General features: G+C 34.0%; 1 protein-coding gene across 3 annotated transcripts in view; it reads right to left on the reverse strand.

Moving 5' to 3' along the window:
* The window catches only part of LOC117181684, a 169507-nt gene that overhangs the window by 1197 nt on the left and 148941 nt on the right, over positions 1–19369 (reverse strand). For 2 of the 3 annotated variants that reach the window (XR_004468155.1, XM_033374608.1), the window contains exon 2: positions 17507–18008. Coding sequence is in view for 1 of the 3 variants with exons in the window: in XM_033374608.1 (XP_033230499.1) it covers positions 17935–18008 (74 nt within the window). In the remaining 2 variants the exon portion in view is untranslated. Of the gene's footprint in view, positions 1–17506; positions 18009–19369 lie in introns of those variants that run through there. The other variant, XR_004468156.1, reaches the window with a different exon arrangement.

Consider the following 19369-nt stretch of genomic DNA (forward strand, 5'->3'; position numbering starts at 1 on the left):
GGTTGATACATTAGTGGGGTAAAGAATTCTAATTCAATACCAAGGATGTGAACTAAAATTATTACACGTTTTACGCTACTGAATAGTCCAAGGGTATTTTTATGTAATGAAAAAATAATACTAGTGATTGAATTTTAGGGATGAATTCATTTGTAAGGGCTAATTTCAGAAAAATTCAAACTACATCAACTTTACTTAACAATTTTAATAGTACTCAAGAGTTTTACACCATGATATAGTAATGGAATCACGAAATATAACAGTATAAATTTTAGGGGTAGCTCACCCCCTCAAGGGATTTTTTTTGAAAATGCCGGAACAGGTCAACTTTATTTTTGATTATTGTGCATAAAACAATTAATTTTGTCAAGAATCAACACATTTTGGAATGTGTATAGTGAAAAAAATGGCCATCAAATATAGTTTTTCATTAATAAAAAACGGGGGTTGCGAGCCTGATGACTAAAAATAATGCATAAATATGTGCTTTTCAATAACAAATGTTACCCACTTTGTTCCAGTAAAAAATTACGAATTGTATTCGAGAAATTAAAAAAAATGTGTTTTTAGGGGTGAACTTCAAGGGTGGGTTTTACCCCTTAAATAGACTTATGGGCACGTATAAAAAAATACGTGTCGAATATTTTTTGATGTTCTATAACATATCACAATTTCAAGAAAATCGGTGAGGTACACCTCGGGTACCTTCCTTGTTAGTCAGACTGAAAAAGAAGATTGGATAGGCAAGACAGAATGTGTACCATGTTCAGTGTGTCATTTAATGTTTAACATCTGTTGAACGGTTCATGGAAAGGGTTCAAAGGATCGCCCAAAAACTGAGGTTTTTCAACCAAACACTGAAGAAGTCAAAGTTCTTGAAAATAAAGGAGCATACTTTTGACAAAATACGCGTCTTATCTGACGCAAAAAAGAGACTACAAAAGGGGGAGAGATTGACCAGGGAGAATAAACAGTTTCTTGCTGACTCATCGCGCATATCCAGGGTTTTACCGGCTTTTGCCACACATCCACCCAAGCCAAACGAGGTAGAGATGTTTTTGAGAGAGATATACAAGGACCAGATGGTATTAAGAACTTCTGGTGCAAGCAGTTTACTTCTAAACGCGAACATATGGCCCGCATATTCACCTCGTACTTGAGGTCGGAAGCGCTCATTCCGCAGTGGCTGGTATTAGGATGCACACACCTACCGAAAAAAGGCAGCCTTTCAAACCCAGAGAATCACAGACCAATAACTCGTTTGAACACACGGTATAAGATCTTTATAGCTCTCCTGAACAACATGATTGTTCGAAGAATTAAACCTGTGTGGAGAGAGATGCACAAACAACATTGCTTGAAAAAAGATGTAGCAAGTTTCCGAAAGAAACTGCTGATTGACAGGTGCGTCTGCAAAGACGCTGCATCCTATCAGTGCGTCCTGTCAATGGCCTGGATTGAGCTTAAAAGTTTATCCAAACATAGTGAGATACGTAGAGAGATTGATTTCTCGCGCAAAACTAGATATTCTATCTCATGTGGAGATTATCGGATGACAACGAACAACGTAACATTCCAGAGGCGCTTCATTCAAGGCGATAGCATGAGCCCTCTGCTTTTTTGCATCATACTTTTGCCTCTATCTCTCGCACTACGAAATTTTTCTGGTTACCTCTGTGGCGAGACTAATAATCGCGAGCATAAAGTCACCCGTGTATTTTATATGAATAAAATAAAGATCTATACTTCTGGTAAAAGCAAAGTTCAGAGTGCTTTAAATATCTTCAAGAAATACACAGGAGAGATTGGTACGGACTTTAGATTAGACAAGTGTTCTTTTAACTGAAGCAAGGATACTTTATTGGTGATCTCCAGGACCCTGAGTTTGTTGATATAAGTGTTGTTAGTCTGAAGAGATTGTTAAAAACTTTATTTTTTTTCGTCATGGAGTGAAATTGGAGTATGATTAAGGAGTTCTTAGTCTGCCGGACTGAAAACGTGTATTAATAAATCGATAGTGGCTGAGAATGCGGAATTTTCATTGACTTTGCATGAATCCAGCAAACTCTAATTTAAACATTTATAAAAAAACTTTCTACATAACTAAAAATGGTCCTTCGGGCCGGATGTGACGTGATCAGGCTTCGCTGACTATCAAAAAGTGCGAATTATTTTGCCAAAAAGACCGTTTTTTGAAAATTCAAATGGTATTCGCCATTGTGAGATCTCTGAGTGTCACGTTCGACGACGAAATCGCGGTTCACGTTCAAATTTAAATGCTTATTAAAATTAACGCAAGATAGTTTTGTATTATGCTCAAGATGAAAAGCGCGTACGTTCAAATTTTAACAGTGTATATACTTAAGGTCATCGAGCAAAGTATAATTGCTACCGGGCTAAATTATTTCGCAATCTTCAATATCACGCTCTTTCTTATCATGTTTTAAGTGCTCTCTTTCTCTCATTAAGTCTTCGTAGGATCTATCAGCCGTAATGTTCTTCCATGCATATGAGGAAATAGCAAGTTCACAACTGATTATTGTCAACAGCTTAAAGCTGTCACTCTCTTACTTTTGTAAGGTTCAAAGCTATTATGAAATTTCTGATCAGATTTCAGATTTATACATTGGTAAGGTAACTTTAAATTATTTATTTTGAAGTTATTCTAAGGTGAACTATTATTATGATTTGGCCACAATTTCTGGGAAGATATATGAACACTCTTATCTGATTTTGAAATTATGTATTTTTTTCTCGCATACTCAATTATTATTTCTCGAACAAGAGATTTCACATTTTTGTGAATTAACAGAAGTTTGACAGTCAATACTGAGGATTGAAAACATTCCTTAAATTACTTTATCTTTATTTTCTGGGGATTATAAGGATTGGGAGAATTTCAGAGACTTGTGTGATGCGCTCATTATTAAAAATGATTCCTTATCAAATGTAACTAGATTATATTATTTAAAGTCATCTTTGAAAGGCGAAGCAGAACAACTTTTGAAACATGTAATAACTACTGAAGCTAATTTTGTTTAAACATGGGAGTCGCTAAAGGCAAGGTATAATAATAAGAGAGCACTTATTACAGCTCATTTATAGGAATTTTTAAGTCTTTTAATGAGTCGCTGGCGGCTCTTAAAAATGTACACCGCCCAATTGATAATTGGAGTGATTCATTAGTCTTTTTAACTACTAAAAAACTGGATACTCAATCGATAGAGGAGTGGGAGATGCAAATTGGTTCCGAATCGGATTATCCTATTTACAAAGGACTCGATACGTTTTTAGAAAAAAAAATGTTCGCCTTCTAGAATCAATACCAGCTTCGAAGATTAATACTAAAATGAGTTCACAAAACAAGAATAAAAATGCTAAAGAATCAGGGTTTCGGAGTCATAATGCTTCTTCCACCTCCTAATACCTCTTATGTAATGAAAATCATCAATTTTTTAAATGTTCTCAATTTAAAAAATTGTCAGTGGAAGGACATAAGGAAGTTGTCACTCGCCATCACGGTTGTTATAATTGTTCTACGCCTGGTCATCGGCCTTTTAGCTGTACAAGCAAACTGAACCGTAGTAAATGCGGCAGTAAACATAACACTTTGTTGCATGTCAATACTTTCGAATCTATCACATTGCCATCAGCTGACACTACGTCTCTACATTCTCAATTGCCAGTTCCGAGTTCTTCTACTTCACCAGATAAAGATAATGGTAATGTTGCTCAGGTGGTCAGAGCAAATCATGTCTCAATCAATAACAACTCAGAAAATGATCTTTTATTCAATTTCATAAATAATCACCCAAATCTATTGCGTTCAACAGTACTAGCAACAGCAGTAATTACCTTGAAAACTGATAACGGAAAAGCTCATAAAGTAAGGGTTTTATTGGATCAAGACTCGGAATGTTGCTTCATTTCAGAAATAGTGATGAAAATTTGGAAACATAGTTTCCAAAAGATTAAAGCAATAGTTTATGGGGATGGCGGAGTAAATGTTGGCTCTTCAAGAAAATTAGCTCGATTAAATTTGCTTCCTACTGAGAAAAACTGTTCTAAAATCCTTATTCAAGCCTTATTATTGCTCCATCCCACCTCTTATACGTCTCCTGAAAGACCTGATCTGGAAAATGAAACTGATTTGCCTGAATTGAATTTAGCCGATCCTAATCCCTTTAGTTCCCAACAAATAGATTAAATTTTAGGTGGTCATAAATATGGCTCGTGGTCATTACCTGGTCTACAGCAAGGTGTTTTGGGAACTCTTACATCTAAATCTACCATTTTTGGTTGGATCTTGTGGGGTCCAGTTATGGACAATAAAATAGAGACAAGGATTCCACTTACAATACATCAGAGTATAACTTCTAAAGTCTTGCATGAAGACTTGACTAAGTTCTGGGAATTGGAAGAACTCCCTAATAGAGATCCCCTGACTGACGAAGAAAAGTTTTGCGAGGGACATTTCCTCATGACGAACCAATGCAAAAACGATAAACGGTACTTAATACGATTGCCATTTAAGAATGAGCCCCCCATAAAAATCGGTGCTTCCTTCTCTACAGCAAAAATCTTATTGGACAGGGCTCTACGACGATTGACTAAAAATTCAAAATTGTTCCAAGAATATTCGGCTTTTTTTCTGAATATAAGAAACTGGGACATATGGAACTTGTGAGAAAAGAAAAGCTAGAAAGTGCTATTTAGATTGTGTATTTACCACATCACCCGGTTTATATAGAGTTATATATAATACATCAAGTTTGACTTCTAACAATACTTCCTTAAATTCACACTTGCATAGTGGTCCAAAGATTTTAAGTGATTAAGTCTTAAGATCATATTGAACTGGAGATTTCCTCGTTTTTTTTACATGGCTGACATAGAAAAAATATTTAGACAAATTTTAGTAGACGCTCGTGACTGTAATTTTCAAAGAATTTTATGCTGCTCACCTGATAACAATGTGGTGGCTTATCGACTTTTGACTCTCACTTACGGCACTGTCTGTCCTCCTTACTAGGTTAATAAAGTAATTAAGCAATTAGCTCATGATGAAGGCAGTAAGTTTCCTTTGGCTAAAAGTATCCTGGAAAGGAATATCTACGTCGATGATATTTTGTTTGGTGCGGATACTAAAGTACAAGCAAAGGAGAAGCGACAGCAAGTATCTCAATTGTTGGAAGCTGGTGGTTTCCACTTGCGAAAATGAGCGTCTAATGACTAGGGATTATTAGAAGATTGTCCTTCCGAAAAGCATGAAAGGGCTATAAAGTTTCCGTTATCTGAAGATGCTCAACTCAAAGTTTTGGGCTTATTTTGGGATCCTGAATCTGACCCGTTTCATTTTAAGGTAACTCCCCCTTCAGTAGAGACTCCAACTGAGAGGATCGTTCTTTCTTTAATAGCTAAATGATATGGTCCGATGGATTGGTTAACTCCAGTAATACTAGTGCCTAAGTTATTGATCCAGGAGCTTCGGCTATGAAAGCTTGATATGGAATGAGAAGTTGCCTAACGACCTTCAGATTCATTGGTCTGATTATCACAATACTTTGTAGAAACTATAATCTCTGAAAGTTCCTAGATGGACTGGTCAACTGCAAGAAAATAAAAATTATGAGCTTCACGGATTTGCGGATAATTCTGCTAAAGCTTACTCCGCTTCTGTTTATCTTAGAATTCTCAGTGAAGATTTAAATAATGCTCACATTAGCTTATTAATGGCTAAATCTAAAGTAGCCCCCCTTAAATACTTGTGAATTCCACGTTTAGAATTATGTGTGACAGCCTTGCTTGCTAAGGTACTCAAATTCCTCATGGATACGATGTCACTTGAAAATGTCCCCACTTTTTGTCACACTGATTCAGTGCCTGTTTTGGCTTGGTTTGGTAAGCATCCTTCAAATTGGCTATTTTTTGTAACTAATAGAGTTTCGCTAATTCACGAGATGGTCTCTCGTACCAAATGGCGGTATATGTCTACCAAGGATAATCCTGCGGACTGTGCTACAAGGAGATTCGCGCCGGAAAAGATTCTGAGTCATCCTTTATGGTGGCAGGGCTCACAGAGGTTAGAATTGCACTCAACAAAATGGACAGATCATCGCTTCAATTCTCCGAAACCATCTGACTCAGAACCACGAGTTCAAGAATGCCATCACTTATTGAGTGAAATTAAAAATCCATTCGATTTAATGTTCAAATTTTTCTCCTATCCTAAATCGCTCCTAGTAACTGCTTAATGCAAGAGGTTTGCTGATGCCTTTATTTTTAAACACTCTAAATGCCCAGTGCCTAAACCTCAATGTTTGACTCCTTCGCTCCGTACGCTTGAAATCCAGATAGCCGGAATATTTTGGATTAAATATGTTCAAGTTAGTTCCTTCTCGCTTGAACTGAAAGCTTTGAGCCAAAACGAGAGAATTGCACAAAATTCGCCTCTGAAAAAATTAAATCCATTTTTGGATTCTATTGGCCTCTTACGATTAAGAGGAAGGTTACGGCATGCTCCTATTAGCTTTGACGAGAAGCATCCCATAATTTTACCACAGTATCATCTGAGTAAAATGTTAGCCGCACATGCTCACATTAGTTCCCTACACAGTGGTCTACAATTGACCTTGCATATGCTCAGGCAGCATTTCTTTCCCAGAAACTAACGAGAAACTTACCTGATTTTAGAGTAACTCCTAATCGCCCCTTCACGCATACAGGGGTAGATTATGCAGGGCTTTTTATGTACGCTTTGCTACTGTACGTGGTAACAAAAGTTATACAACTTACGTAGCACTTTTTGTTTGTTGCTGCACGCGTGCCGTACATTTGGAGCTCGTGTCTGACTGTATGTCTGCTGCTTTTCTTGCCTCCTTCCAGCGATTCTCTTCTAGGCGAGGAAGACCTGCTCACTTGTATATTGGCAATGGTACGGAATTTCACGGGGCTGATACAGAATTTAAAGATTTCATTTTCAAACTCAGGCTTGATAGTAATTTGCATAATGAATTCGCTAGTGAAGGCATCTCGTGGCATTTCATACCATTATCTGCACCTCATTTCGGAGGTTTATGGGAAGCTGGTGTTAAAAGTTTTAAACACCATCCAAAGCGAATTGTTGGCTCTCACACTCTAACTCACGAAGAGTTTTCTATTCTCCTAACGCAAATTGACATGTGCCTAAATTCTTGCCCTATTTCTCCACTTTCCAATGATCCAGAAGACTTTGATTATCTCACACCTGGACATTTTTTAATTGGGGCTCCTTTGACCAGTAATCCCAAACCATCCGTAGAATTCAATGCAGAGAACTACTGCTATGTTAATAGTTATTGGGTAGAATTATTCGTCTGGGAGAGTACACTATAAATTTAAAATGTATTGAACTAGTAATGCTTTCAATTTGAAATAAAATATTTGTACTATCTGATAATTATTTTTTTTTGTTTGAAGTTTTTGATTTAAAATTTTTTTACACTTAGGGTTTTTACTGTAAAATTATTGTACAATTAGTATAGTTTCATGTATCAATGTAACAATTACATTTAATCACATTAAAAATTAAAAAGTTAATAATAACCATTGTGGCAAACAGTTCTTATAGCAAAATGTTTTAGTTTAACGCTTATTTAGAGTTGTATTTCCTTTAATATTCTGAATTGCTGCAAATATTCCTAAAAATTATATTTACCAAACTCGTTTTCAATCTCTCCGTGCTCGGCCTTCCTAGAAGTGCTAGCACATGCAGTTTCTTAGGGGAGAAGGTTGAAAGCGGTTGCGTCTTTCGTCTCTAAAGGACCGCAGTGCGCGAGTACTCAGTAAAGTGTATAACGAAAAATCATGCATTTCAATTGGTAACAGTGCAGGCGGCCCGACTGTTTACGTTTTGATCCCTCCAATTCAGTCCAAAGGTATTTGAAGGCAATCACCGACACTGAATTGAAAACGAGAGTGTGTTGTACCTTTGATTATACTTGGTAAAATATCACAATATCAATGTTTATAAACGGTAAAGATAAATAAATAAAAAATTTTTGCCGAATTACGTAGAAAAAAAGTTGATATTAAAATCAAAATAGCTTAAGAATTAATAATAAAACTGTACGCTAAGTTTCCCTCATTGAAGATTTCCTGAATATTTTATAATTAATATTTATAATGAATTGTAGATAGAGTTCCGAAAAAATAATTACCTCCGATTTATTTGAAATATTGTATACCGCTGTATTTTGACTCGCTGATTACGAAAATGATAGTAAAAATACCCGAAAAATTTATTTTCAAGATCAAAGCCCCCAAAAAACTAAAATTTAGATTTTTCCCGTTTATTTTATTGAATATTTTTAAAAATTCCCATAAAGCATTAGATAAAAGTTGACGATTTACTGAAAATACACCTTTTATCAAATAAACGTTTCTTTGAAAAACCTTTTTTTTAAAAAAAAGGAAAATCTTAGTACAAAGTGTACTACAAAGTGTAGTATACAAAGTATACAAAGTGCAACGTGTAGCACTGAAGAAGTGAGTTGCAATGTTCACAAAACGTCAGCAAAAAAAACTTGTAATTTTGTACACGAATGGAATTCGGAATATCTCTCTTTATCAAGTGTACAGTTGTTTGGAATGGGCCTAGTGGCACTCCTGTCCATCACGAGACGTTGAAAAGTATTGTTATTCGTACCTTATTCTTCAAAAAACCGACATTGATTATAGTTTACTTGTAACCGCTATTAATAAAATTGTTGATAGTTATAAATATATACCAAAAATGCAGCATGTATTAAAAACAAAAAATTGTTTCTTCAGAATGTGATATCATTTAAACCAATTTATTTCGATACGACGAGGGGTCGCTCACACCAACAAGCCTGATACATTCACTAAATATTCCCATACACGTATTCTTTCAATATTCCCGGATATTCTTGGTATTCTTGATGTTCTTTGTAACCTTAAATATTTTTGAAATTCCGAAATATCCCTAAATATTCACAAATATTCTGACATATTCCTCAATTTGTCTTTACACTCTACAAGTTTTTAAAGATTCCAATTTTTTAAAAATGATTTTGAAAATGTCAAGAAATTTCAAAGACCTTTTGGTATTATTGTGTAATGTTAAAAAATAATTTCAAATGTTTAAAAGGATTTTAATGACTTTCAAAATAGTTCAAATAATATTGAAGAATTAAGAAAGTTACAAGAAATTTCAAGAGATTTCAGAGACTTTAAAATACTTTTAAAGTGTTCAAGAAATTTTAAGTGATTTTAAGGGATTTTGTAACATTTCAATGAATTTGATATGGTTTAAAAAGTCGGTAAAGGAATTTAAAATATTCCAAAGCATTTTAAATCATTTTTTAAAAATTCAAAAAAGTTCAAGGCTCTTAGTAATGTGAAAATATTTTTTAATAATTAAACAGATTTTCAGGAATGTCAAGGGAATTAAAGGGAGTTATTTGATTTAAATTTTTTTTTAATTTATAATTGAATTTCAAAAGATCTCAAAATATTTATAAGAGTTCAAGATATTTTTAATTAATTTAAGAGATTTTAAGTAATTTTGAAGAGTTTTTATGGAATTTCAGTAAAATTTAAATGAGTTTTAAGATTTTAGAATAATTTTTAAATATAAATAATGTTCTTCAATTCTTTAAAGTCTGTTAAATCTCTTGAAATCTTCGGAAATATGTAGAAATCGTTAAAAATCGATTAATTTTCTTAAAATATATACTGATTTATCTAAAATCTTTTAAAATATTCTGAAGTATTTTGTAATTCAGTTTAAATCTTGTTTAATCACACAAAGTATTGAATAATAATAATAATAATAATTTGTAATATTTTTAAAATGTAAAATCTTAGTACATATATTATTATATGCTTAGCAATATTTTTGATCGAATGGGTCACAAAAATTTGCAGACGGCCATGCAAGCTGTAGGTTATATTTCTGATTACACCACCCCGGCCTTTAAATTTGATAAAACTTTCTAACACATTACGTTGAATAGTTCAACGCAATATAAAACAAAGGGCCCGGGCTGGTTCTCCCCTCGGGGGCTGCTCGGGCCGGGGCGGCATCCCCCTGCCGGCGGCCCTAATTCGGGAATCGCTGTCATATAGGATGCTACATAGGAACCTATATGTTTCACCTATAGGAAATGACATAAGATCCTACATAGGTTCCATATGCGCAGAAGCATTATATAGCACCTACGGTTGCGCAGAAGTTGTTTGGCCCACCAGGAGCACCTGGGGACGTACGTGCCTTTAGATATCATTGGGTACCTTATTAGGGAGGGTCCTAAACAGGAATCTATATAAGATCCTACATAGGATCCTATGCTATTTCCCGTAGATGGCACTTATAGGCGAAATGTATAGAATCCTATGTAGGATCCTATATAGGAACCTATATAAAAATTATCAGTAGGGTCTCCACTAGCACAGAAAAAACTGAAGTTTACATTGGAACCCGTTTTTGGTTCAAAATGAGCTGCAACAAAAATGAACCCTACTTGCTGAAAAGGAACCCAAAACGATAAATGAGATCTAAATAATACCACACTCGGGGTTGGAAAGGATCTCAAATGTAATTGTGTCTATTCCTAAAGAACCTATTTTTCGCCCACTTCGATATTATGATTAATTAATAACACAATATTTACCTTAAATCACACATGTAATCGAACTCTGGAGGACATAAATTAAGGAAGATAATTAAATTACAAAATAATTACATAATAATCGACTTAGTAAAATTTATCGAAAGCATTTATTTAACCTATTTTTCATTATAAAATCTTTTTATACCTTAAAAATTAGAAAAATATTCAAATTTATTTATATTTTAATTTATTTAAACGTATTAAAAAATGCAACAAGGAAATATATGCAAATGTGTGAATTTAAATAATTTTAACTCTAGAGAGGCAGAGTTGAATCGGTGAGAATTAGAATTTCAGAAATTACATTCCGCATTTAGGAATTAAAACAACTTATTACACATAATTTGTGAACTTATTAAAAGGAATTAAATATACTGAAAGCAAGTTCTCTTTGGGCGAATAGAAAATTGTGTGGCGGTCGCTATGGAAATTTGTGTATTTATATAATTTAAAATGAGCGTGCTTAAAGTAACAAATTAATTTCTTTCTTTATTTCAAGAAAATAAACTAAGTATATTTTCAACTTTATAAAGTAATGGTACCTTTTTATGGTGGTCGAATTTAAATAAACTTATGAATTAATTTAAAATATCGAGTTCGCTTCTAGGTTCTCAACCAATCAAATTTTTTAAAAGTACAAATATATTGTTAGGAGTGACGTAGGGTTGTTGTAAAAACGAATGCAAGAATAGATGCTTCTGTAGCCGCTCTACTTTTACTTAATTTGAAACAACTAAAGGTCATTGTAATATTTAAATTTATTAATAACGGCTAATTGGCTGGGCTGATCTTAATGGTGCTTGGTGAAGACTATGCTTCTAAAAGATTCACTTCGTAATAATTGATTACAAAAGTTTATCAATTGTACATCAAAGATTTTTCAAATACAATTATGTGAATAATTTTTAAGATTTTTCATAAATTTTAAGAGTAGGTTAAAATAGATTGGGTAAGTAATAAATTTTCACTGAAAATCAATAAAATTGCATTACATGTCCAATTATAAACTGACCAATTATTTTATATCATGGTAATTTAAAGATGGTGTAGACTTAAGCCAATTTTGTACTAAAAATTCTAAAATAAGTGAACCTTAGCAAGTAAGAAGAAGAATGAATAAATATCAATATCGTTTGTGTTTGCTTTACCGACATATTCTGTAAATTGCTAACTTACCAACCTGACTTTGCAAGTGGTTGGCTTGTGAATGGCCTTGATGCTGTTGATGCTGTTCTTTTCAAGTGCGCTCTAAACAAATCCGTTTGGGTCGCTACAGGTATCTATTGGAGCTCAAGTTCCAAATGACACCGACTTTCACTTGATTCGCAACATGAGTGAACCCCTAGTTTTTTCTGTGAGTGATTGACGGACGCCTAAAGCGTCCCGGCTAACCTAGCTTTAAGTATAAAAAAATCTAAAACATAACTTACAACTGAGCAGGGCTGTCTGAGAATTTTCGTAACCCATTCTATCAAAAATATCGTTACGCTTATAATAGTCTGAGATCCCGCTGCAAAATTCGACAAATATAATGTTAATGCAAAAATAACATTTTTAAAACTGTATTGTTATTGATTGACCACTGCTGTAAACGGTTGCCATAGTGATTTTAGTGCAAAGTTCAAAAAACAATTCCAAAACAGCAATTATTTATGGATTTTTTTTTTTAAATTTGGAAACATATTGTTAAAGAATAATTTTCGTTCTTTTTATGAAGAACTCGGCCACTATTTCAATATAACAATGGGATGCCATAGTGTAGCCCGTGCTGAATCCCAGTTGCTAGGTCAAAGTGGTGGCATACCTTTGAATTTTTAGCAACTATGGAGTTAATGGACGAATTTTTCATAGAAATGAAGAGCGTAAAATTTCAATCATTATGCAACGTGGTTGCTACGGCTCCGATGATGCAAACGAGTTGTTGATCGCTTTAAAAAAAAGTCGCGCAACGCAGCAAGACGATGACACGATCGTTTCCCTGGCGGACAGAAGGAACCGAATAGAGCCTCTGCAAAGTACTCGTAAAGACCTCATTGGGCCCCCGTTCGGTTCCTTTTTAAAAAACTCGAAAAAACAGCAATATTAACTTTTAAATTGTTTCAATTCGGATTCTACGTTAAAATTCCCTTTAGAAGGTCACGGAATAATCGCGATATTTTTTTTTACAACGTTAAAAAGTTAAGAAAATTTAAGACAAGTCAACAGGCTTTATACGTCTTATTTTTTTTTAACTTTTTACCGTTGCAAAAAAAACTATTGCGATTATTCCGTGACCTTCTTTAGGGAATTTTGACGTAGAATCCGAATTTCAACAATTTAAAACTTGATTTTGCTGTTTTTCGAGTTTTTTAAAAAGGAACCGAATGGGGACCCAATGGGGTGTTTATGGGTACGTTGTAGAGGCTCCATTTGGTTCCTTCGGTCCGCCACACAGTGGGGAAAAAAGCACCTTTTTTGGACAAAAATCGACCGACAGTGCAATTCTTAACGGATTTTGGTGTTTTTTAAAGCAATGATCGTAAGGCTTCCAGTTATAATAAGTAACGGCGGATATTTTAATTCGACTTAACGTAAATTTTTTATTGAACGACAAAGTTCCAACTTTTTGTTGCTAAACTTTTCCGTGATACCATTTTTTCTAAGACTTTCAAATTCATTAAAAAAGGTCATAAATCAATTAAATAAGTAACTAAAAATAATTTCCAGTGGGTTAGAGTAACTACAAAAATTGTTAATAATGTTATAAACAAATTAATTCACAAAAGTAATTTTTTCGTGATTCGCAATGATTAGCTAATTTTAACCCATAGCTTTTGTATAAAGCATCACAGATAATGATGTGCGCTTACAATACGTTAGGAATAGATAATAATTTCCAATTATTTAATCAATTTTTATAAACAAATGCACATTTTGACCATTTTTTCATGAATAGCTCTCATTTTGTTTTTCGGAATCAATGCAAAATGTCTTGCAAAAGACTCTTTGCTGAAATATTTTTAATAGTGACGAAAACTGGTAATTATTTTTAAAAAATTTATGAACAAATGCACATTTTTACAATTTTTTTGAAGGGTAGATTTTTTGCAGAATGAACTGAAAATGTCTTGGCAAAGAATGCTTGCGAATAAATCTTTCTTGAAATAAAATAAAACAAATGAAGCAAACAAAATCAGGAACGACTTGTAGTTGCTGCAGCTACAAATAAATTGTTTTTGGTATCAACTATACCTAAAAACAGTTGAATGTAGCAGGAGTAACTTCAAGTCGTTGTTGATTTGATTTTCTACATTTGTATTATTTTGATTCCTGGAAGACGTTTACAAATAGACTGCGTGTTTCTACGGAGATATTGAGGGAATCCTTCGAAGTATTTTTTAACACCTATCCAAACAAAAGGTTTAACTAATGTTCTAAAGAGAGGAAGACCACGATTATCATTTGAAGATGGTTCCGAAAAGACGAAGAAAAGGCGCGTCCAAAAACTTGCTTCAAATTATAGCAAGGAAGAATTATACAAAGCACTTTCATTGATCAAAAATGAGTCCGATAGCGAATCTGGGACGCAGTTTCGTAAGGAAGATGATGACGAGAATGAATTGCAAAGAATCTTAGCGATGTACGTGGATTTAGGTCTGTCGAGGAGGAAATCCGAAAAACTAACAAAGTACAATGAAGAAATAACTGGCAATGATTCATATCCATCGTATTTAAAGATCTCCGAAGCGAAAAAATCTTGTTATCCAGGAAACGGTGAGCATATAGAGACATCTAATTTAGAGGCAAGTGTCCATTTCATAAGTTTACCGGGTCATACAGTTAAGCGAATCTTGATGCAAATGGAAGAAGATGATCTCGCTAATCTTTTTGGTAAAAAAATAGTGCTTTTTGGAAAGTGGGCTATGGACGGTGCTTCTGCGCATCAGATGACACGGCAAAAGTGGTCAAAGAAGAGTGATGTTGTGGATGCAAATGATGAACCTTATAACAGTGATTCTGAGAGTGAAGAAAACATCACCTATCACAAGAGCCTTTTCACGGTTAAATCTTTCTTTTTGATTTCCTTCGTCCCTCTTCAATTCAAAGCAGATGATGATATTATTTGGACGAACAAAACACCTTCATCTGTCAATTTCTTAGGACAATTAAATTAAATTTCCTTTAAGAAACTGATTCTCGTATAAAGAAAGGATACAACTATCACATAAAGCTGCTAGAAAAAGCTCGTACCTATTCCATTGATGTCAGTGGAATGAGTTTTGATATCAGCTTTGACTTGAAGTGTACAATGATTGATAGAAAGGTATGTAATATTCTAACTGGACAGAAAGCATCTTCTTGCTGCAATATTTGTGAAATTGGATCAAAACATGTTAACAACTTACCATATGTAGCTAAAATTCCATGCAATGAGGCACATTATAAATTTGGTCTCTCGACGTTGCATGCCTGGATTCGTGTTCTGGAATATTTGTTACATGTTTCCTACAATATAGATTTTAAAAAGTTTTCCGCAAGAAAACAGGAAGAAAAGGAAATTAAAAAATCAAGAAAGGAACGTATTCAGATACAATTGAGATCTAAACTGGGTTAAACGGTTGATGTGGTGAAGCAGGGTTATGGAACAACAAATGCCGGAAATGTTGCTTGTTCCTTTTTGGGAAAAGCTAAATCAGTTGCTAAAATAAACGGTTTGGATCAAGATCTGGTCATCAGATTCTACGATATATTACAAGTTATAACGTGCGGAAGGATAGTTAATTGTGCGAAATTGCGAAGGTTAAATATTATTAAAATTAATTATGTTCTATGGATGCATGTGTAAAAATTCCGGCTAATAGTGAGTTTCTATCTGTATTTTTTCTTGAAATAAAAATTCACAAAGCTAAAATGGTCAATTTTGTCACTATAATTGCTTATATATTGTTGCTTTGTGAAGGAAATGAAAAAAAGCAAACCACAATTCTCTTAAAAATTAATTTCTGAGCATTTATAAAACAAAAAACTTTTAAATCGGTTAAGAAATACGACCTATGGGCGATTATGAACATTAAATTCCTATTCCAGACGACTGTGTTTCGGTTTGATTCTAGAGAAATCAAAACTATATATATATATATATGTCAGAGTACGTTTATGGGAATATTTAGTGAATGTATCAGGAATATTGGAGTGATCGACGATTATATCAGGAACGTAAAAATATATACCCCTTTGTTATCGCTTTCTATTGGAAATCTATCCAAATTATATGTGGGTTAGCCAAGAATTTAAAAAATGGATTTATCTTTAGTGAGAATTTTATAGAAATATGTACTATACAATATTTCTATGATAAGTAATATCAAACGTTAAGAGAAGTAACATATAAAGATAATTAAGAGATTGGACATTCCGAGATTCAGAGATTGTAGCAAAGAGCTGAAAATTTCACAAGTGGTCATGTGCTTTAAAGAGACCGGATAGGAATCGGGCGAAAAAGCATATCCTTATTTTAATTTCTGGTTCCATTTGCCAGGTGCGAACCGGGTAGAACCATGTAGACGGTACACTTTCACTAAATAATTTACAAGTTTCCATATGCCATAAAGGGACCGGATAGGAACCGGGCAGAAAATTATATATCCTTGTTTCAATTTCTGGTTCCGTTTGCCAGATATGAATCGGATAGCAGGTGCACTTGCACTTAATAATTCACAAGTGGCCAGGTACCTTAGAGAGATCGGATAGGAACCGGGTAGAAAAGTGTATCTTTATTTTAATTTCCAGTTCTATTTGCCAGATAGAAACCTGGTTGGACCAGATAGCCGTTGCGCTATCAATAACAATTCACAAGTGGCCAGATGACTTATAGAGGCGGAATAGGAACCGGGTAAAAGTGTATCCTTATTTTAATTTCTCGTTCCACTTGCCAGATATGAACCGGGTAAAACCAGGGAGCCGGTAGACTTTGACTCAACAATTTACAAGTGACAATGTGCCTTAAAGTAACCGGATAGGAACCGGGGAAAACAGTATATCCTTATTTTAATTTCTGTTTCCATATGCCAGATAGGAACCGGGTAGCACCAGGTAGCAGTTTCACAAGCGTCGATTGCCATATAGAGAATGGATAGGATCCGGGTAGAATTCTAATTCTATATGATTATTATTTGCATTTAGTTTCCATTGATCAGATAAAAACCGCGTAGGCGCGGGTAGAATATTTACACATCTTATTTTTTATTACCATGTCCCGGATAGGGAACGCGTAGACCCAGATAGATCTCACAAAATTAAATTAAAGACCAAATAAAAACCGTATGGAACTGGGTAAGGGCCAAAAAGGTATGTAACCGGTTCCTTTCCATTTTCAATTGGATTTCAACCAGTCATTTCAAGCAGGGATAATAACCTACCAAATTTTGTTCACAGAAATAAACGTTTTCCCTTGCATGTACACACACTGCAAATGATTGTAATAATTTCATTGTAGTAAGTACACTTTCCAAAACTTAGTCATGCCATTTTCCTTTTCATTTTTAGTTCAGAAACAATAATAAGGAACGTGATGTACACTCAACAAAATAAAAACACGAACAAACATAACCTACAGGTTCAGTTTTTTTTCTCCCATGTCTGCTCATTAAACACATGAGTTGATACCACTCCTTACTATTCCTTCGTTCAAAAAAATAAGCTTCCAACAAAATAGTGGAATTTTTAACCAAATAGTTAAAGTTTCAAATAAACAGTTACGTTATAAAACAAAAATATTTCGAATTGGAAATACTTAAATACAGGAACTTATTTTTACACCAAAAAGATGATTTCTCATCAAAATATATTTACATTTTTCACCAAATAGTTCATTTTTCTACCAATTTGTTTATATCCGAAAATACAGATTTTCTGAAAAACAGTTGATTTTTCAACATAAAATTCAATTATCAACTGGGGTCACTGGACCGGCAACTGACAATGAATTTATTTTGTATCTTTTTACAATGTTACTTTAAATAGCTTACTTTTTAAATTATTAGATCATTCAGTGTACAATAGATAATTCTAAAACATTTTACATTATACGTTTTTGTGTTGAGGTTTTCATTTTCAAGTATACGTTTTTTCATTTTTTAAGAGCAAAATACAGTCTAACTTCAATATAACGTCCCCAGATATATCCTTTCCGAAAATTAACGCCGTGCCAAAGGTATGAGTAAAAGGAGCTGCGGGGAGTGTGCGGTGATCACTCAGGCGTCGACAAACAAAAGCGTTTTCATCCAAAGCGGTACTCTCTCGGGTTTTCCTCACCACCGTCAGCCCCAAAACCAGCACAGTTTTCGAGTTTCACTGTAATCAGAAATTAAAAGCGGTTGAAACTAAACGATAATTAATTCTAGAAGACGATTCTGTAACTGTTCAAGATTAATCAGTTTATAAACTTTACCATTACGTGAAGGCCATAATAGTTAAACAAATCAAAACGTCCAATTGAAACTTTATAAACTATTTCCAATTTAAAAATAACATCAAATCAATATATTTAAACTGACACGCTTTTATTCAATTTGAATTTAAATTTTGTTTTAATCTAAAATATTTAATTTTTAAACCATTGAATTTAAAAAGTTTTACTTTTAAAAAAAGGAAAATTTTCTAATATCCCGCGTGGAAAAATGGAGGAGGCCCCCGTCAGGGTCCACATGGATTGCCTTCATGCCTTGCAAAATCCATGAGGGCAATCCAGACGTGGTTCCTTATGGAAACGACATCCTAAACCATAGGGGCCCAACACAGGATTCCCTCATGGATCCCTCATGTTTGCCATCATGAAAGCCTTCTTGGTGTTTTTGCCAGTGCTGGCAACTATACTGGCATATCTCTGGGATGATAACACTATTTTGTGCTGGGCTGTCAGTGTTGGGACAGCACTGGATATCGCTACTAGCACAGTACTATTCCAATAGGAAATTCACCATGGGCGGCGGTACTGCATCAGTGCTAACTAGTACCGTACTGCTATACTCTAACTATATGACAAAAAAAATATTTAAAAAAATAAATATTAATTGATTGCGAGTATTTTCTCTGCAGATATTAACAGTCCTGTTTAGAGTGAATACATATATTACATTTTTAAACATTATATCACAAATAAAATTTCTAACGCTACGGGGTATCGAACCTGCATAATCTATCCCTAAATCTATCGCCGAGCAGTCGGGAGTGCTAACCACTACGCTAAACCGACAAGTTGAAACTCGATGAAAAAGCCATCCCCATAAGCTACAGTTCAGAAATGTTAAAGTACCAAATTTGAAGCTCTCTTTTTATAATGATTTATTATCATACGACGTTTTGTAAATGCAAAGTACACTAACTAATAACAGGAATATCAATAAAATAATGATTAAATAACTAATTTAAATCGATTACCATTTTTCTTCGCGTAATATTTTGTTTTTTCACGTTGTAGGCTATTTTAAAACTTTTTACAATCACGGGAAATGTAATTTTTTATTAAAATTTCAAATTTTTCGTAAAAGATGAAACTTACAATTTTTTTCATAAAGAAAGCAAGAAAAAAGTTTTTTTCGGGACAGATGTATTCCATTTGTTAGGGTATGAAATATTTACCCTTCCGACTTAGACATTTTAATCCTTGATCCGTGAGGACAATCGAGCTGGGCCCCCAGCGGGGGCCTCTATGA

Source organism: Belonocnema kinseyi, chromosome 10 (assembly GCF_010883055.1).
Source record: "Belonocnema kinseyi isolate 2016_QV_RU_SX_M_011 chromosome 10, B_treatae_v1, whole genome shotgun sequence".
NCBI classification, from domain to species: domain Eukaryota; kingdom Metazoa; phylum Arthropoda; class Insecta; order Hymenoptera; family Cynipidae; genus Belonocnema; species Belonocnema kinseyi.